The following is a 21,999-nucleotide window of genomic DNA, read 5'->3' on the forward strand; positions in this document are numbered from 1 at the left end:
AAATTTAAAAAAAATAAGATTTTATCCGCTCGCGGGTCGGGTCGGGCGGATTAATTAGATTTTTTTTTTTTTTTTTTTTTTTTTTTGCGGGTGGCAGTTAAACCAATTGGGAAATATATATACATAGTTAAATGTTGTTACCCACATACGAAAAACGAGCAGGCACCTGCAGCATATGCCACAACAGAAGAAAAAAAAAAAAAGAGATGGACACTTTTACGGAGCGGAGGGACGCCTCGCCGGGGTCCGGGACCGAGGCTCCTTCCCCCGAGAGGGCCCCACGTCCAGGGTCACTACCGCGCCCACCGCACCGACACCCCGCCTCGTCCGCTTTCGCCGCGGCCGGCGTCAAGCGCAGCAGGTAAGCAGTTTACCTGCCCGCCACCCCCGTGGCCGGGGGCTCGTAACATGGGTCACTCCGCGCGCTCCGCCCGCGCAGCTTACCTGCTTGCTCGCAAAATGATTATTAGCATTCAGACAGGTTAAAATGTTGCTAAAACCATCACTTTTCTATCAGTCACAGTGACTTTTCAAAACAAAAATATTACAGCAAAAATCATATGGGTTGATTGACATGTTTATTCTGTAAGCTAACTTCAATAGTTTGAAATTATTTTGACAGTTAATGCCAGTTATCCTGTCAACCTTTCACAAGACTTCAATTTGTTAATTGAAAGTATAAATAGTATAAACACTTTTAACAGTATGTCGTGCTGTGAAATACAGCCGACAGGATGGCGCACCAAACACAAAGCAAGGCCATGCTGCAGGAGAACAAAGGACTTCTTTCATTTAAGGTTTGTGATAAACCATCAAACTCATTCGTTAAAAGGGCTCTATAGTAATATAAAGCGAATTTTTCTGGACATTATCATGCAAGAAAAGTTTATTTTTGGGATCGCGATCACCGCGTAATGATTTTTAAAAGTTGCATTACATTATTAACTGTCCCATGTGATCAGCCAGTGCCATTGGAAGTCCATGCTCAATTATTGCCTCCGTAAATAAAACTTCGGCATTTATCACATCCAAAGAATCTGTTTGGGCGACGAAAAACGTTGAAAGTTTTCCACTTGTATCGCTAGCAACGGCATTAGACTTGTGTTTTTTTGTCCCAACGTGGTCTTTTACATCACTAATTCCTCCGTGTCCGATCGAAAAATCTTGTCTGCACAAGGTGCAATTCGCGTAGTTTTCACCCTTTTTTTTTTATTTTTATTAATATTAGATATATAACAACGGGCGGATGGCGGGCGGATGTAGTTCTGATCAAACGTTACATCGGGTGGATGGCGGATGGTTGACGACTTTCTGCCGCGGTTGCGGATGAAATAAATTGCCTATCCGCGCATCTCTAATATATATATATATATGAAATACTTGACTTAGTATTTCTTATATATATATATACAGTATATATATATATATATATATATATATATATATATATACATACATATATATATATATATATATATATATATATATATATATATATATATATATATATATACATACATACATGAAATACTTGACTTGGTGAATCCTAGCTGTAAATATACTCCTCCCCTCTTAACCACGCCCCCGCCCCCCGCCCCCCGAAATTGGAGGTCTCAAAGTTGGGAAGTATGAATATGACCAATGTATGATCTTGTAACAACTTGGTATCGGATCGATATCTAAATGTGTGGTATCATTCAAAACTAGTTAAAGTATACTAACAACAGAAGAATAAGTGATTACCGTATTTTTCGGAGTATAAGTCGCACCGGAGTATAAGTCGCACCTGCCGAAAATGCATAATAAAGAAGGAAAAAAACATATATAAGTCGTACTGGAGCCCGGCCAAACTTTGAAAAAAACTGCAACTTATAGTCCGAAAAATACGGTATTACATTTTAACATAAGTGTAGATAGAACATGTTAAAACAGAAAATAAGCAGATATTAACAGTAAATTAATAAGTAGATTAATAACATTTTTTTACAGTTTGTCCCTCATAATTTTGACAAAATAGAATGAGAAATGACACAATATGTTACTGCATAGGTCAGCAGACAAATTAGGAGGCTTTGTTTTTTTACTTACTACTAAAAGAAGAGTTGTCTTGTATGTTCACTATTTTATTTAAGGACACAACTGCAATAATAAACATATGTTTAATGTATCATAAGATTTTTTGTTCAAATAAAGCCAACAATGCATGTTTTTTGTGGTCCTCCTTATTTATAAAAGTACTGAAAAGTATCGAAATACATTTTTGGTACTGGTACTAAATATTGGTGTCGGGACAACCCTAATATGAGGTGAGGTGGAAAGGACCAAACTTTGTCTTTCATCATTAATTTTACAATTATTACTAGAACTTGGCAACATGGCTGAATCGGCCGATTATAAGTTTTTTTATGACCTATCAGAAATAAGGACCAGGAGAAAAAAATACATAAAATGTAAAAAATTGTTATTTCAAATGTAACTTTCCTCTGATTATAACCCTATCAGCTCTCAAGGCAGAAAGAAGATGAAATGTCAACACAAGCTTGGACAACAAAACTCTAAAATCATATTGAAGACTTAACAATAAACTCTTAAAATGAAGGTGCAGAAATAAGCAATATGTGAGAAATGCTTAACAAAGTGGAACAAAATAGTGCAAAGTGTGAACATGTAAACAAAGAAACATGAGAAGAACTATTTTCTGCAGGTTTAGTGCCAGGAAGTTACAGCTGTGCTCTACAGGGTAAGTACGGCTAAGGTGGTGTGGTATTGCCGGTCTTGGTGGGTACGAGCGCCTTGCATCATTTATAGACCGCATTGGATTGACTACGTTTTGAATAGCTGAAAAAAACTGCCATACGGTCGAGGTTTCTTTTTCTGTTTTATTCACAATTTCTTCATTTTTACTTTCTCTTCTCACTCCATGCAAAGAATCAACTGCGAGACAACAAGATGACGCAACCAAACCTGATAGTTGACACTGTTACCTGATTGGCTGTTCAGTGATCACTTCCTGAGTGCCTTTGTTCATGCCACCAAGCTTGCTTCACAACTTCCGCTTTCCCCCGACAAAGAAGAAAAAAAATAATAATCAAACGTTTTATTGAACGTTTTTTTTTTATTATTTCAACTACGTGTCTATCGCGATATATATTGATATCGTTTTGTTGCCCAAGCCCTTATCATCTTTTACGACAAAAAATTGTAACTCTTTTACTCCTGAATAATTGTACACGAAAGGGTGACAATATATCAAAACATGCACCCTGCTGGTGACAAATACACCACATACTGAGGCTGGTATTAAACCCCGAAGTTTGACCCCAATGCACTCAACAAAACAGGCACTGCAACTTTGAGGTGTTTAGCTGATTCGCCACATAGCTGTAGGGCTTTAACAAGCATGTGTATGTCAAATGTAAGCAAGATTGGTTGACAGACATGAATACCACCAAACAAAATGTCTTTGCAGGAACACTGTTGGAGACTCACTCACCATTTGTCTAATGACTATGAAATTTTGAGGATAACCATATTTCATATCGATCGGGGACACCACAAATGGCATTTAAAATCATGTGAACAAATTAAGGCATTGTGATTGAAGTTATTAGTTTGCTGTGATCAGGAACTAGCCAGAGCCAAGGATCCACCTGTTGTGTCTATTGGGCTGCAATGATTAATCGAGTAAATCAATTAATTCGATTAAAAAAAAGCTACGATTGATATTGTTTTTTTCAATTATTGAGTGTAATGATGGTAAAACAAGTTGAATTAAAGGTAAAAGAAGGTGAGCAAAGGTAAAAGAACGTGAAAAAAGGGAAATGAAAAGTAAAAAGGTAAATAAAAAGTAAATAAAAGGTAGAAGAAGTAAATGGTAGAAGAAGGTTAAAAAGTAAAGAAAGGGTAAATAAAAGGTAAATAGAAAAAAAATAAGGTAAAGGTTTGAAATAAAATGTAAAGGAAGGTCAATAGAATGTAAATAAAAGGTAAAAGAAGGAATATAAAAGGTCAAATAAGTTAAATAGAAAGTAAATAAAAGGTAGGAAAAAAGAATATCAAAGGTAAAATAAGTTAAACAGAATGTAAATAAAAGGTAAATAGAAGGTAAATTAAAGGTAATAGGAAGTAAAATAAAGGGTAAAAAAGGTTAATATAAGGTAAATGAAATTTAAAAAGTTAAATAGGTAAAATAATGAACATAAAATGTAAAAGAAGGTGAATGGAAGGTAAAAGAAGGTAAATGGAAGATAAATTAAAGGTAAAAGAAGGTAAATAAAAGGTAAAAAGGGGTAATAGACGGTAAATAAAAGGTAAAAGAAGTTAAATAGAAGGTTAAGGCTCTTTTTCTGTGTCTTCAAAATAGTGAAAATACTTCACATGTCCATTTGTTTCAGTTCTGCCCATCTCAAGTTCACGAAAGGTGACAAATGTTTTGTCTGCAGGCTCTGCAGTGTGGCAGCTCATCGCCTCCTTCCTCCGACTGCCCATCTCCGGAACTCACTGCATTGTGGGCGCCACCATTGGCTTCTCTATGGTGGCCATTGGCACCAAGGGCGTCCAATGGATGCAGCTGGTTAAGATCGGTAATGCTATCAAAGTCTGTGGGACGAGAAGATTATTGCTTTTATTATTAATCGATCAAACAAGCAAATTGCCAGTCTCTGTAAACATCTGTTTACAGAGACGTAGGACCACGTATAAGTAGTTGACCCAAGTTCACATGCTGATGATATGGCTGCCACTCTGCCACTGACACTTTTCTCTGTCTGTCACTCTGCCACTGACACTTGTCTTTGTCTGCAGTGTCGTCTTGGTTCATCTCCCCCTTGCTGTCTGGACTCATGTCTGGAATCCTCTTCATTCTCATCAGGAACACCATCCTCAATAAGGTGGGTCTGCGTCTTTAGGCAGAATAGGAAAAGGTATGTCACAGCAGAGGTCCGCATGAACTTGGGAAAGTGTTAGTTGGATTAGTGGGATGTGTTGATGTTGGAATGGTTTGAATAGGTTGAAAAATGTGCGAATTGTGGAAGTTTAAAAAATGTACAATTCATTTTGAATGGGGAAAATGTCCCTGAAAACTGGTAATTCTTTGAAATCTGGGATTTTTTTCTAATTGTTGAAGGAGAGCACACAATTTTGAACAGGCTGAATATTTTAGAGTTGGAAAAGTTTGAATCAGATAAAAATTGTGGCAGCTGTGGAACGTTGAAAAATGTCCCATTCATTTCAATGGGAATTTCGAGGGAATTCCGGGAAAAGCGGGTAATTTAAAAAAAAACTTGAATGTTGTAAATGGTTGGTGTTGGAATTTTTCAAAACAGTTGAGAAATGTTGAAGTAGTAACATTTTTAATTAAGAAATGGTATTATGGAATTCCTGAAATTTCGGGAAAACCGGGAATTTTTCCAGTTCAAAAAACAACTTTGTTTTTTGACCTAATTGAGAGGAAGGTTTTGACGTTGGAACGGTTAAAGTGGGTTGAAAAATGTGGGAGGAGTCGTCGTCAGAAAAAAGGGTTAAAATAAAGTTTGGAAAACTGGGAATTCCTGGAATTTTTTTTAACTTGGAAAAATGATAGTTTGAATGTGCAAGATGAGTGGAATATGTTGAAAGTGCAATGGAACGTGGAAAAATGTCCCATTTCCCATTGAATAGGTTGAAAAATGTGTGAATGGTGGAAGTTTGAATAATGGCCATTTCAGTTTGCATGGGAAAAATGCCCCAGAAAACCTGTAATTCTGGGAAATTTCAGAATGATTTGGAGCATTCACACAATAATAATAATAATTGTAGCAACAATCAAATGAAATAACAATAGCAATATAACAAAACAATACAATTCTATTTTTTTATCAGTTTTTTTCTTAAATACGATTTAATAAAATACAAAAAAAACCTCACATTTGTCAGTACAATACAATCAGGGGTTCTTAACATTTTTGACGTCGGGGCCCGACTTTTTCACTACACAGGAGCTCGGGGCCCACTCAAATATCTTACTCCTAATCGTAAACTATTAATCCTATTTAATAATTATATCTGCGTACTTCCAGCTTACAACCTTGTCAAATTACGTATATGAAACCATACCAGGTTGGAAAAATCTTGGTGCTGTAAGAAATAAATAAATAAATAATCAAATAAGTACACAGATAATAAATACAAAAACAAACACCAGTGAAATTGGCACGTTGTGTAAATCGTAAATTAAAACTAAATACAATGATTTTCAAATTCTTTTCAACCCTATATTCAATTGAATAGTCTGCTAAGACAATATACTTAATGTTCGAACTGGAAAACGTTGTTATTTTTAGCAAATATTTGCTCATTTGGAATTTCATGCCTGCAACATGTTTCAAAATAGCTGGCTCAAGTGGCAAAAAAAGACTGGGAAAGTTGAGGAACGCTCATCAAACACGTATGTGGAACATCTCACAGGTGAACAGGTGGGTGCCATGATTGGGTATAAAAGCAGCTTCCATGAAATGCTCAGTCATTCACAAACAAGGATGGGGCGAGGGTCACCACTTTGTAAACAAATGCGTGAGCAAATTGTCGAACAGTTTAAGAACAACATTTCTCAACGAGCTATTGCAAAGAATTTGGGGATTTCACCATCTACGGTCTGTAATATCAACAAAAGGAGCATCAAAAAGCGACATCAGTGTGTAAAGGATATCCTCACATGGGCTCAGAAACACTTCAGAAAACCATTGTCAGTAACCACAGTTGGTCGCTACATCTGTAAGTGCAAGTTAAAATTCTACTATGCAAAGCGAAAGCCATTTATCAACAACACCCAGAAACGCCGCCGGGTTCGCTGGGCACGAGCTCATCTAAAATGGACTAATGCAAAGTGTAAAAGTGTTCTGTGATCTGACGAGTCCACATTTCAAATTGCTTTTGGAAACTGTGGACGTCGTGTCCTCTGCACTAAAGAGGAAAAGAACCATCCGGATTGTTATAGGCGCAAAGTTGAAAAGCCAGCATCTGTGATGGTATGGGGGTGTATTAGTGCCCAAGACATGGGTAACTTACACATCTGTGAAGGCACTATTATAGCTGAAAGGTACATACAGCTTTTGGAGCAACACAGTCTTTTTCATGGAGGCCCTGGACTGTTGAACAATTTAAGCTGTACATCAAGCAAGAATGGGAAAGAATTCCACCTGAAAATCTTCAAAATTGTGTCTCCTCAGTTCTCAAACGTTTACTGAGTGTTGTTAAAAGGAAAGGCCATGTAACACAGTGGTAAAAATGTCCCTGTGCCAACTTTTTTGCAATGTGTTGCTGCCATTAAGTTCTAAGTTAATGATTATTTGCCAAAACAATTGAATATAGGTTGAAAAGGATTTGCAAATCATAGTATTCTGTTTTTATTTACAAATTACACAACGTGCCAACTTCACTAGTTTTGGGTTTTGTAAATAAAAGATTAAAAAAAGTATAAAAAATGAAAAAAAGGTTGTTTTATATTTGTAAAATATAAACCAGTGATGTTTGGTCATTGAGTTGGATTGTTGAAAGCTGCTTCCACAGAAGTTGAAATGTGTGTGGTTTTAAGATTGTCAGCATGTGGAACTACTTGCTGGCTAAATTGAATAATAAAAAAAAAAGTAGACACGTGTCCACGCAAACGTTTATAAAAGCTTCAGCGCCGATAAAATCCATTTGATTTGGCAACACTGGCGCATCTCGCGTTACGCAACAGGCAATCTTTGGCAGACGGGGAAGGAGAACGTGTGGCGGATCACAGTAAGGTCATGGCTGCATGATCGCGGGATAAACGACTCTCAGGATGAGTCACTTAAATCGGAGCGGGTCAAACTCTGGATGTTTCTGTCGAAGAAGAAATATTGGACGGTGAATATTTCAGGCTTATATTTGAGTTGCAGGTCATTTATCAGACTTGTTAAGAGAGCACACACGTCTTGCAAGAGTGAATAGGCCCAGCTTGACGTCATCACCTGTTATCTTACTTTCACAACCTGAGTATAAATATTTTAGATCAGACTTTTTCCACTGAGGGCCACACACTGAAAAATGAAAGCATGCGGGGGCCATTTTGATTATTTTCATTTTCAAAACCATTAAGGTGTCCCCTAAATTTTGGTCAATGTTAAAGGGGTCATATAATAATTGTTTCTACATTTAAAACACTACCTCGTGTTCTACATAACATGTAATGGTGGTTATTTGATTTGTTGTTTTTGAGACACTTTCTGGATGCTGTGTTTTGTGGGCGGGTCTTATTCACGTGGCTTCTTTCGACAGCGTCTTCTCCCCGTCCACTTTGTTGTGGTTTTTAGCGCTTCCATAGTGAGCCTACTGACACATATAAGTTGGAACTATAACTTTGTATTAGAAATGGCAACAGCGGACGATGCATGCGCATGTACGAGACAGTCTGCCCCCTAACAAGAGGATACCAAAAAAAAGGAGCTTATTTACTGCAGCGCTGAGTACATTTATACTATATATGGATAATTTTCTAAATTTGTGATGTCACCAATTGTGCAAATTCCAAACGACTCGTTTGGAGGAACTAGGAAGGAAGGCAAGATTGTTTTATAAATATCTCCGCAATGGTTTGGTTTCAAATATTCGGGATTTATGCAGATCCCAAATACACAACAGCAGGTACCAATAGGTAAGAAAAGTTGGTTTTGCATAATGGGGCCCCTTTAAGGGTCCCAGGGACCCAAAAGGGTTTCAGTCATTAAAGTGTTAAAAATAAATCCTGTTATTTTTTTATGTTTAGTTTTAACACTTTTTAAAATATCTATAGATCATCTTCAGATCTATATGTTGCCATAAAGTTTTTCTATAAATGTTTTTGTATTTTATGTCATTTTTTTATTTTATTTTTTTCCCCTGTTTTTAATGGCAAACACACAAAATATGCAATATTGTTCCTGGGACCCAATAGGGTCTGAGTCATAAATGTTTTAAACATAAATCACATATTCATATTTTTACTTATATATCTACATAGGAACATCAGATATATCTATACCCTGTTTTTATGGCAAAAACACAAAATATGCAATATTGTCCCCAAAACATTTTCTAAAATGGAATATTTGATGTCAGGTAATTGAAGCCTTAAATAGGTAGATAATTCATAACATTACTTTTAATTCATAATTATTCATTATTATTATTCCAAAAGGTCCCAACTAATTAAAGTGTTAAAAATAAGTCATAATGTATATCAACATATACTATTTTTACTTTCAACGCTTGAATGGCCTAGATCAGGAGTGTCAAACTCATTTTAGCTCAGGGGCTGCATGGAGGAAAATCTATTAACACGCAGGCTGGACTGGTCAAGTCATGGCATAATAACCTAAAAATAAAGACAACTTCAAATTTGTTTTTTTTTGTCTTACTTTGACCAAAAATTAACAAGCACACTTGTTTGGAAAAGCAACCGAAAGTTTCCTTTAACCACCGCATTGATGGCATCCTCAACTGCCCCAACACATTCATTTATTATCATTCAAATATTACAATTATAATATAAACAAAACAATGATCAAAATGACACTATAGCCAAAATCAAGGTAACATAACTACAAACTTAACCAATATGAACATGGTAGATTTACATTTAAGCATAAAAAAGAATAGATCAAAGACCACAAATCTAGAAACACACATTTTTATAATGGAGGTCAGGGTGCGCATAGTGCATTCAACCAATTGCGAACGCTCCACGGAACTCTAACTACAAAGATGATGATCATCATGTCGACTTAAGTCTTTGCATTTTAGTTTTGTTATTTCATCCGTTGAGTGCATAATTTACAATGAAAGAAGATATTGAGCGTTGATACTGCATCAGTATGCCGCCATCTGCTGCCAGTCACAACAGGAGCAGCTAATTACTTGCACCTGCGCTGATTGGAGTAGCGGCAGCCAATCCAGAGGAGCCTTAAAGTCAGCTGGCGCGTCATCCTTAAACAGTATCATGTGTGACGTGGGTTACACTTTAATTGCTATTGCAACATCCATTGGACACATTTAGAACAGCAATTCCTTTCATTAAAAAAATTGCAGCTCGTTTTTATACTTTCATTACTCATCTTGCCTGCCGCGGGCCGGATTAAACCTGTAGGCCGTACGTTTGACACCTCTGGCCTAGATCATCTTCAGATCTATCCGTCGATTGTAAATTTGTATTATTTTTTGAGTATTGACAGTTTTTAAGTAAAAGAAAATTGCTTGCTTGGGTGCTTTGTGTTATTAGTGTCAATATTGCAAAATGTTTTCCTCACATTACACCTGTTTGCTCTTTGATTCCAATTTTTGTTTTTTTGTATTCCTATTTTTTTAAATGCCCCTCCCGAGCCGCATTTTGGACATCCCCGTGTTTATATAGTACAGGGGTGTCAAAGTGGTTTTCACTGAGGGCCACATCGCAGTTATGTTTGGCCCCAGAGGGCCGCTTCTAACAGTGAATACTAATATTACACAATTTTTTAATGGATTTTATTAGTAGATTTTTTTTTTTTAACTAAAATGTAAAAAAAATATGGTAAGTTGCAATAATTTCACCTCAAAATATAGTGTATATTATTGTAATTGGAAAAACAGTACAGCTCAGTTGCCAGAAATTTACTGTAAACATTTTTTTTTTTTTTTTTACTGTAAATAAAAAAAAATGCAATTTTACAGTAAAATGGGGCCTCAGCTGCCAGGTTTTTTTTTTCAACAACTGTAGATTTTACGATGTATTACTGTAAATGCCAAAACGGCACCACACTTTATTACAGTAAAACAAGTGCTGTTTTTTTCATTTAGAGAAAAATGCTGTAAAAACAACACAATTTTACCATGAAATCGATTGCTACTTTTACATTGCACAATTTGATGTATAACGTGCTTTGAAATCATTATTATTAGTATTTATTTATATTTAAAAAATGGTATGAATGTTTGATGATATATTTTTGCATAATTCGATAATATTTAAGTTAACATAATTTGCGATTACATGGAGTACATTTTTTTTCTCCCAAAATAGAAAGAAAGAATACATTTAGAAAGAAAAGTTACAGTACTTTATTGATACATATTATTTGCAGTCTTTCGAGGGCCAAAAAAAATGAAGTGGCGGGTCACATCTGGCCTTGAGTTTGATACCTGTGATATAGTATATATACTGCATATTGCAATTCCTTGGTATCTGGCACCAATTTGTAGGAAAAGCAAAGGGTGGCACTGCACATGACAGAGAAACACCGTTCAATCTGTCGACCGGTCAACAAAAGATCCTGTCCTTGTAGAAAACATTAAAACATTACCTTTGCGATGTTGCCGAAATGAACTGGTATCTGACTCTGCAGCAACCAATGATGTGGTTCTGTTTGCCAAGCTATCACTAGCCTGCCAACACTCTGGATTAAGAAGAACCAAGCTTGTGTCACCATGATATGGTTTGAACTGTACTGCGCAATGGAAATATGGCTTAACATTACAGCGTTAGTACTGTTTTTGAAAGAATGGGACATGATATCTGGTACTGTACATGTCCTGACCTGCGGTAAAATGGCTGTCTTTGCATGTGACCGTACAGGCGGAGACGTGAGCTAAAATAGAATAACCCGCAGCAAATATCCCTCTAATGTTTGCTAAACAACACTGACATCGGAGAAGCTCCTCATCAGCTGGCCTGACTCAGCAGGGGTAGGGTTTAACGACTGTTTCCATGGTGATAAGGTTTGAGGCACGTTGGCAGTCTGCTCAGTTTAGATTGTTTTTATTTTTATTAATCAGTCCAACAAAATAATACAACAATAATACAATTCCAATTCCAAAACCAAACCTGGCCCAGCAACATTCAGAATAGCAATCAACAGAGTACCGTAATTGAGAGGACACACAAACATGACACAAAACAATCCAAAAGTATTCAAACAAAAATGAATAATATCAACAACAGTATCAATATTAATAAGAATTCCAACATAGCAGTGATTAGAAATCCGTCATTTATATTATCATCACAGACATTAATAAAAAATAAAATAAAAACATTTAAAAAATGAACAATAGTGTCACAGTGGCTTACTCTTGCATCGCATCTCATAAGCTTGACAACACATTGTGTCCAATATTTTCTACAAAGATAAAATAAGTCATATTTTAGGTTCATTAATAGTTAAAACAAATTTAAATAATGGATCCCATACTTCAATATATGACTCATTATTATCTAAACTAAATGCATTTTTTTCTACTAATCTAGTTTAGATTTTGGCAACAAGAGATGCGATTGATAGATGAGATATAATTTTTGGGTTATGTTAAAAATTACATAACCAAAACGGCACACAGTAGAGTGAAGACTAGGGCGGGGCAATATGGCCGAAAACTGTATCACGATATAAGTGTTATGTATCGGTCGATATCTGTCATTATTGATATTTTTTTCTGACCTATCCAAAATAAAGACCAGGTGAAAAATATATTAAATGTTAGGGGTGTCTCGATACCAATGTTTTGGTATCGGTACCAAAATGTATTTCGATACTTTTCGATACTTTTCTAAATAAAGGGGACCACAAAAAATTGCATTATTGGCTTTATTTTAACAAAATATCTTAGGGAACATTAAACATATGTTTCTTATTGCAATCGAAGAACAATTTTGTCCATAAATAAAACAGTGAACATATTAGACAACTTGTCTTTTAGTAGTAAGTAAACAAACAAAGGCTCCTAATTAGTCTGCTGACGTATGCAGTAACATACTGTGTCATTTATTATCATTGTATTATTTTGTCAAAATTATGAAGGACAAGCTGTAAAAATTGATTATTAATCCACTTGTTCATTTACTGTTAATATCTGCTTATTTTCTGTTTTAACATGTTCTATCTACACTTCTGTTAAAATGTAATAATCACTTATTCTTCTGTTTGATACTTTACATTAGTTTTGGATGATATCACAAATTTAGGTAACTGATACCAAGTAGTTACAGGATCATACATTGGTCATTATTTAATTCATCATGTGTCTAGGAACGTATTTCCTGAGTTTATAAACATGATATGGATTTTTTTTTAAAAAGAAAAAAGATTTTGTGTCGATAAAAAATATCAACGTAGTCATAGTCGTATCGACTAGATACGCTCTTGTACTTGGTATCATTACAGTGGATGTCAGGTGTAGATCCACCCATAGCATTTGTTTACATTGTGACGCCGGCGAGCTATTGTATTCTTTAGGGTGTGTAGTGAAGCATGTTTAGCATGCTTCACGTTTAGCGTAAACATGTTTAGCATAATTAGCATCCCTCGTCCTGCAGGGATGATACTTGTAAGAAACTTACTTTATTTGTCGCCATGGAGGCGAGCATTAGTGATTTAGAAGTAGCTAAAACACTTCCGATTGCGGCTGGACTTTAGCCGTTATTTAGATGTAGAACAAACACGCCCAAGTGCTGAAAAAACGCTTCTGCAGCCTGTTAGGAACGAAACAAACATTTAATTTGTCCTTTAATTAATGACTTTTGTTAGTTAGCTCAAAAAGTTAAGAGTGGATTTTGATGAAACTTTCAGGAAATGTCAGAAATAGGATTAGGCAGGAATTCTTAACCTTTTTTATCTTGGGCCCAACAATTCCACTACAGAGCCCAGGGTGCACTCATATATTACCACTAAATTAGTCATTTTACTCTCAATTTTAATCATATTCAATAATTATATCTAACCTGCTTCCAGTTTACAGCTGGTCATGATACTAAGGCATGTCTTAATCACAAGCCTGATTGCAAAAATAAATACTAATCAAATATACTGCAAAAGAAGGGAAACTAATTTAAAAAAAATAATGTGCATACAAGTACGCAGTTCTAAAATGAATACATTCAAACTAAATTAATATTAAATAATAATTATGTTTTTCCTAAATAAACTATCAATAAGATTTTAATAACAAATCAATATACACTTTTCAAATGTTCTTGTTATCAGACAATATTTTCGGTATATTAGATTAAATTTTTACCTTTACCATCTATTATACCGAAAATATTGTCTGATTACAAGAACATTTGAAAAGTATATGAATAAAAAGACATAATGGAACGTTTTGAGCAAAATCAATATACATCTTTGCCACTTTAGTCATATTTTCTGCACTTAAGAAACTTCTCTATGACTTCAGTTTCAGACTGCTTCTATTGGTTTGATATTGTCATTACTGCCACAGGTGGTGGAAAAGTGTATTACAACCGAGTACCGCTGTGGACCACAGCTGAGAAACCGATATTTTTTAAGCGACCCCATACGGGGCGCCTATGGTTAAGAAATGTTGGGATAAGGAACAAGTGCTTAGATTTTGAGGGTGTCCGGACAACTGTCTAGATTCTTTAGTGTTGGCAGGTTGGGCCTGGCGGAGGTACTGTATGTGGTCCCTAAGTGCTTTTCTAGTTCTAGCATATCTTCTGATCTTTTCTCTGTAGGAAGACTCTGTTCCCAATGGCCTGCGAGCGCTGCCCCTCTTCTATGCTACCACCATTGGGATCAACACCTTCTCCATCATGTACACTGGAGCACCATGTAAGAGCGTGTAGTCTAACACCAGCGCACCATCAAATTATCACTTCAGTCATAAGAGGCAATGGGGCCGCTGTAACATTCCTGCAGGAGGTGCGACAAACGTGTCGCTAGATTTGAAATACTCATATGTTGACCCCGTGATCGCCTTGCAGTGCTCGGGATAGAGATGCTACCGATGTGGGCCATCTTTCTCATCACCTTGGCCGGGTCGCTGGTGTGCGCGGCTCTGGTCTGGTTCTTCGTCTGTCCATGGATGAAAAGGAAAATAGCAAGTAAGTATCCCTACAACACTTCACTGTGATTATGAATATACAGTACAGTGGAACCTCAAGTTATGAATTTACTTGGGTGTTGAACAACCAAGTAACTTTACGTTTTAAGACACTAGAAAAAATCAAAGTTGTTCTTTTCTTGTGCCGGCATATTTTTTGTCCCGAGGAGCTTCTATAGCAGACTTGGGCAAATCAAGGCCCAGGGGCCACATGTGGCCCGTTAAGCTTTTCAATCTGGCCCGCTGGACAATCCCAAACAATTGTTTTTGAGCTTTAAGATGGAAACTGTAGCTGCCATTGTGATGTGCAGTGATGTTTTCAAATTTCTTGAACTGTAGAAAGTATTTAAATGGTTGGAATCTGCACTTTTGCATGGTATACTAGTTACTATGGTAATCTAATTAGTTACTATGGTTATCTAAGTCACAGCAGCTCAGACGAGGCACCAAAGAGTTTGGGTGGGGATCGTTTCCACAGAGTGTTTCCAGAGCAGCCGGCCTGAAAAGCGGGTGTCAGGGACAGACGCAGAAGAAGATTTTTACAACAAAGTTCTAAAGCTTAATGATGTATCAGATGTATCAGATAGAAGGTGTTTTTTGTTTTTTTTTACCTTTCGCGTTCATATTTCGCTGTGTTTGTTGCATTTTTGATGCGTTTCGCTTGATTGTAAAATATGTCGATCGAGAGGGGGTGTGACGTTGATATGTTGTCAATAGTCAGTGTTTTATCGTTCATAGTTAATATTGTAAATCCCACATTCTTTATTTTCATGTAAATTCTGGGTGTTTCATTCAGTAAAAACAATTAAAATTCCATTCTGTTTTTTAAGGCGGTCTGTCATAATGTTTTTAGTATTCAATCAGACATTATTGTGAGGTTTTGTATTAATGTTCCTAAAAATAGATATACCGGCCCCAAGACACATTTTTTCCTCTAAATTTCGCCCCCAAGTCAAAATAATTGCCCAGGCCTGTTCTATAGAGATGTGAGATGTGACGTTAGCGAATGAATCAAGTCTTTTGAACAGCTCTTTTAAGTGAACGATGAGAACTGATTCCCAGTTTTGAGACGTTAGTTTGGGAACAAGAACAAAAATAAAAAATGTTTTACATATATAAATATAGGAATGTATGTGTATTTTTACAAAATATTATTATTTTGTAATCGTATGTATTCTTTATTTAATTTATTTTTATTTGGGTTCTTTATCCTTAAGGAAAGTAGTTCAAGTGTACACACACCAGGTATGGTAGTACAATTTTGTACTCACATTTTTATTTTGTCCTAATTTTTATTGTAGTTTTATTTAATCTTTTTTTTTTTTTTACCCATTAATGCCTTTTATACATTTTTATTGTTCCTGTATTTTTTTCTTTATTGTTAAAATGCTACACATTCTTTTAGGTGAGAAAAAAATTCTAACTAGTGATGTCACTGCCAAAGCATGGAAATATGGCACCGCCTTATGGAATGTTTGCAATAAAAGCACGACAACAAAAAGTTTGTATAGTGAATTCAATTTATACTTAAAGACCTACTGAAATGAATTTTTTTTATTTAAACGGGGATAGCAGATCCATTCTATGTGTCATACTTGATCATTTCGCGATATTGCCATATTTTTGCTGAAAGGATTTAGTATAGAACAACGACGATAAAGTTCGCAACTTTTGGTCACTGATAAAAAAAAGCCTTGCCTGTACCGGAAGTAGCGTGACGTCACAAGTTGAAAGTCTCCTCACATTTCCCCATTGTTTACACCAGCAGCGAGAGCGATTGGGACCGAGAAAGCGACGATTACCCCAATTATTTGAGCCAGGATGAAAGATTCGTGGATGAGGAACGTGAGAGTGAAGTATTAGAGTGCAGTGCAGGACGCATCTTTTTTCGCTCTGACCGTAACTTAGGTACAAGGGCTCATTGGATTCCACACTCTCTCCTTTTTCTATTGTGGATCACGGATTTGTATTTTAAACCACCTCGGATACTATATCCTCTTGAAAATGAGAGTCGAGAACGCGAAATGGACATTCACAGTGACTTTTATCTCCACGACAATACATCAGTGAAGCACTTTAGCTTTGGAGCTAACGTGATAGCATCGGGCTTAACTGCAGATAGAAACAAAAGAAATAAACCCCTGACTGGAAGGATAGACAGAAAATCAACAATACTATTAAACCATGGACCTGTAACTACACGGTTAATGCTTTCCAGCCTGGCGAAGCTTAACAATGCTGTTGCTAATGACGCCATTGAATCTAACTTAGCTACGGACCTCGACAGAGCTATGATAAAAACATTCGCTCTCCACCTACGCCAACCCTCATCTGCTCATCAACACCGAAGCTCACCTGCGTTCCAGCGATCGACGGAGCGACGAAGGACTTCACCCGATCATCGATGCGGTCGGCGGCTAGCGTCGGATAGCGCGTCCTCCTGGTTGCTGTAGCCAGACGCTAATACACCGATCGCATCTACAGCTTTCTTCTTTGCAGTCTCTCTCCATTGTTCATTAAACAAATTGCAAAAAATTCACCAACACAGATGTCCAGAATACTGTGGAATTTTGCGATGAAAACTGAGCTTTTTGTATTGGATACAATGGCGTCCCAATACTTCCGTTTCAACCATCGACGTCACGCGCATACGTCATCATACCTAGACGTTTTCAACCGGAAGTTTCGCAGGAAATTTAAAATTGCACTTTATAAGTTAACCCGGCCGTATTGGCATGTGTTGCAATGTTAAGATTTCATCATTGATATATAAATTATCAGACTGCAAGGTCGGTAGTAGTGGGTTTCAGTAGGCCTTTAAGAAATAATATAAATATAAAGAATTTGTTCCAGCCTTGATAAAAGTCCATATTTTAGTGAAGGTTTTTACACTTTGAACTAGAGCTGGGCGATATGACTGAAGACCACTATGATATAGGTTTTTTATATTGATCGATATCAATAATTATTGATATTTTTTATGCCTGCCAATAAATACAGTAATGCAATTTCCAACTCACAAAGGGTGCTATTTATCAGTGCACAAGGTGTCTGGTAGAATGAGCACAGTTAAGATGGTACAATAAATGCAGTGGATTTGTAGTTAGTTTCAGTTTTGAGACACTAGATGACAGTAGTGTATAAGCAATTGAACACTACACAAAGTTGTTTGGGAAGCAACTGATAAGACCGATACATTGTGAGTGTCAGGATGTTGCCGCATTGTCTGCATTAAAACCAACAAAACTAATGACCAGTTTCTGTTATTGAGTTTCTCTTCTCACTCCATGCAGAGAATCCACTGTAAGACAGCGCAACCAACCCTGGTAGTTGATACTGTTGCAGGATTGACTGTTAGCGTGTCCCTCCCATCGCTCAGTGACACTTTCTGTTTCCTGTTTGCTGGGTTCCCAGAGCTCAAATGACTTCATGCAACAAATCTTGCTTCATAATTTCTGTCTTCTTCCGACCAAAAGAATATAAATATATATTGAATGTTTTATCAAAAACATTTTATATTGATGTCAATTATGTCTCCATCAAGATATACAGTATGTTGATATCGTTTTATCAGCCCTTTGAACACGATATAAATTGCTATACAGTACTGTATATCAAACAAACATAACAAGTGGGTGATGGATCAACTTTATCTTTATTAACAAGCCAAAACAACTCACATACACAGAAATCACTTTGGTGTCCCTTACAAAAGATCAGAAATCACAACAACCCTTAAAGGAGCCATATGTAAAAATCTGGCCAGAAATGGTACTGCAATCACGGTCAAAATTCTGTAGTCCCCTCCCCCTCTCCCTGACTGAGGTTGCCAGATGTGCAGTCGAATTCAGCTGGATGGACTGGGCTACTCCAAGGAACTTCAAACTTCTAACTAAGGGGTTGAGGTGCTGGGACCATAATAGCTGAATAGACAAGCGTTTTGTCAATAACAATTCTCTAACCAACACATTTTACACATAAATGAGGCTATTTTCAGGAAGAAGTACATCATGTCTGCGTACAATATCACAACAAATGGCAGTCATATGGTTATTGTCAGTACTATCAGAAAACAAAGACTAAAACCAACTACAACCAACTCTAGTTGGTTGTAGTTTGTTATACTGTTGAAAATAAGTAGAGCATGCTTATTGGCCTAATATACGCCCACAACTAAAGAGGAGACATTTTACCAATGTATACAGGAACGAGGAATTATTTTATCATGTGATTTGGCTGTCTCCATACGTTTCACATTGCCATGATGACAGCCCTGCTAATGTTGGAACACATTTCCTCAGCGTGTCAGCATACTGAGAAGGAAATAGGCACTGACACTACCCATATCCACATACGTTTTATTTGTCCAAAATATATTTTGCCCTTTCAGTTGGAAAACACATGGACATATAGGCTAACGGACATATATTTCTCCCGTTAGTCTATATGTCGATGTGTCATTGACCAAGCTAGCAGTAGCCAGACGAAGATGGCGGTGCGTCACTGGCAACCTGAATGTGACACACTCACGGACTTTCAAACGGTGGAGGGCGGGGCATCGAAATGAAAACAATAACAACATTTCGGGGCTGTAAATCTTATTTTGAAATGAGCATTTCCCTGCTGAACTTCTGTTAGCAGTTATGGAGGTATTGGAAAAGAACATGATTTATTAATGCCTTTTGACATATCGGGGCTATTTAATGATGACTTGACATGAAATTGCTACAATATTAAACATCTTAAAAAAGTACATTTCACTTACATTAACATTGACAAAGGCGGCACTGACGAAAAAGGAGCAGACAGAAAGTCGTGTGAAAGAGGCGAAGCTGAACAAGAGTTATTCTTCTCCTCCGTTCTAAAATAAGTCTGCTTTGGCATATTTTCAGAAAAGTCTGGTTTCATCACAATTAAAACTTGCTGTGAACAGTGATTCTATTCTACGCTGGTCTGTTGCCCTGCTTTTTGCCTGCAGGCGGGACACTAAATAAAATGAATGAATGAAGCCTTCGTACACAAAGACATGTTTCGCACATTTGGCTGGATCGAAAAGTTGGTCAATCGAAAAGTTGGCGAATAAAGGGGTTTGTAAATTAAGGTTCCACTGTGCGACCATTACTATTGTAATTGACCTAAATAGCAGAGCTTGTGCACATGAAGTTGAGAATTGGTGACCAGTCATAAACTCTGCACATGAGGCCAAAGACATTGTGACCTGCATGCCTGGAAAGATTATAGGTCGACATTAACGCTCTTAATGTGATTACTACTACATCCGTCTAAAACCAAGCGGTGAATGGCTGAAGTTGTTTGAATTGAGGGATGTTTTTGAACTATACAGTGTGGCTGTGCTGGAATTAGTTGGCTTGGAACCAGCTGGTGGCTGAACTTGTTTTGTTTTTTCAGCGGAATGTCGCTTCATAGTTTTCCAACACCAGTCCAGCTGTTTCAGTTTTCTTCAGTCAAATCTGACAGTGACATGCGCCATGTTTATTTTTCAATTAATTAAAAAAAAATAGTAGGACTGGTCATTGATTCTATTTTATCTATGAATTCGACTTTTTTGTTGCAGACTATTTAAAAAATCAAAAATCGATGTTTTTCTTTCATTGCACCGCATATTTTTTATCCCGAGGAGCTTCTATATCAGGGATGTCAACCTCGTTTTTATTGAGGGCCACATGGCAGTTATGGCTGCCATCAGAGGGCTGCTTGTAACAGCGAATAATGTATGAACTTGCCTCTGGATTTCATTATTAATTATATAAATTGTTTTAAGTAGACTGTCCATTTTACAGTAAAAACTTTACATTTACAAAATGTATAAAATATAGTGGGTTTTTTTTTTTTTTTTTTTTTTTTTTTTTACAACATTTTACAGTAAATGAAAAAACAGTACCACAGTTTTTTTTTTGAGGGGGGGGGGGGCTTACGGAAAAAGCTGGCAGCTTAGTTGCCAGAATTATTGTGTTAAATGTATTTATACACTTATTTTATTGTTTTTTACATTATATTGTGAATCGAAAAAAAGTACAAGTTCTTTTTTTATTCAGGCAACTTAGCTACCAGTTTTTCTACCGTAAAAACAAATGTGCCTTCTTTCCATTTATACACCGTTAAAAACAACAACCGTAGATTTTACAGTCAAAAACTGGCAGCTCAGTCAACAGAATGTTTACGCAAAAAACAGTAGTAGTTTTTTCAATTTATAGTAATATGCTGTAAGGAACAACATAACATTTATTGTCATTTTTATTAATTTGATGGGTAGTTATTTGGACAAAAACATGTTTGGAAAGTATGATAATATACTGTAATATTTGTTGCAATATTTGATATTATTAAAATTTAAAAGGTATGCAATTTCAAGCAGTACATATATTTTTTCTGCCAAAATGAAAAAAATCAATTACATTTAGTGAGAAAATATTAAGTACTTTACTGACACATATCATTTCCAGATGTTTGCTGGCCAGATACAATGATGTCGTGGCCCCTGGCCTTGAATTTGATACTTGTGTTCTATATAAATGTGAGATGTGACGTTCGCAAATGAATCAAGTCTTTTGGACAGCTATTTCAGTGAACGATGAGAACTGATTCCCAGTTTTGAGACGTTCGTTTGGGAACAAAAACAAAAACTTTTTTTTTTATACATATAGAAATGTATAAATATATATATCTTTTTTAAGTTTTTTTTTTTTTTTAATTTGCATTTATGTTTTATTTAATTTATTTTTATTTGGATTCACTGTTTGGGTTCATTATCCTTAAGGGTAGTACAATTTTGTACTCACATTTTTATTATGTCCTAAATTTTAATTGTAGTTTTATTTATACTTTTTATTTCCATTAATGCATTTTTTTCTTTTTTATTGTCCGTGTATTTTTTTCTATATTGTTAAAATGCTACACATTTTTTTTTGTAAGAAAACAATTCAAAATAATGATGTCACTGCCAAAACATGGAATTATGGCACCACCTTATGGAATGTTTACAATAAAAACACAACAAAAAATATAATTATTGTCAATATTTCAGAATAATTCCCACCAATAGAGTAATATTTGTTCAAATTAAAATATTCTGATCTACATCTTATCATATAACTGATACTGGTGATTGATTCCTTGGTAAAAAGAAAA

The 21,999-nt window shown here is 36.1% G+C and overlaps 1 protein-coding gene across 5 annotated transcripts in view; it reads left to right on the forward strand.

The window, feature by feature from the left end:
- The window catches only part of slc20a2 (solute carrier family 20 member 2), a 170,727-nt gene that overhangs the window by 112,644 nt on the left and 36,084 nt on the right, over nucleotides 1–21,999 (forward strand). For all 5 annotated transcript variants that reach the window (XM_061981838.1, XM_061981841.1, XM_061981837.1 and 2 more), the window contains 4 exons: nucleotides 4,443–4,583; nucleotides 4,804–4,889; nucleotides 14,483–14,579; nucleotides 14,732–14,851. In XM_061981838.1, coding sequence (XP_061837822.1) covers nucleotides 4,443–4,583; nucleotides 4,804–4,889; nucleotides 14,483–14,579; nucleotides 14,732–14,851 — 444 coding nt within the window. The remainder of the gene's footprint in view (nucleotides 1–4,442; nucleotides 4,584–4,803; nucleotides 4,890–14,482; nucleotides 14,580–14,731; nucleotides 14,852–21,999) is intronic.

The sequence above is a fragment of the Nerophis lumbriciformis genome, linkage group LG24, assembly GCF_033978685.3.
Source record: "Nerophis lumbriciformis linkage group LG24, RoL_Nlum_v2.1, whole genome shotgun sequence".
Classification (NCBI taxonomy): Eukaryota; Metazoa; Chordata; class Actinopteri; order Syngnathiformes; family Syngnathidae; genus Nerophis; species Nerophis lumbriciformis.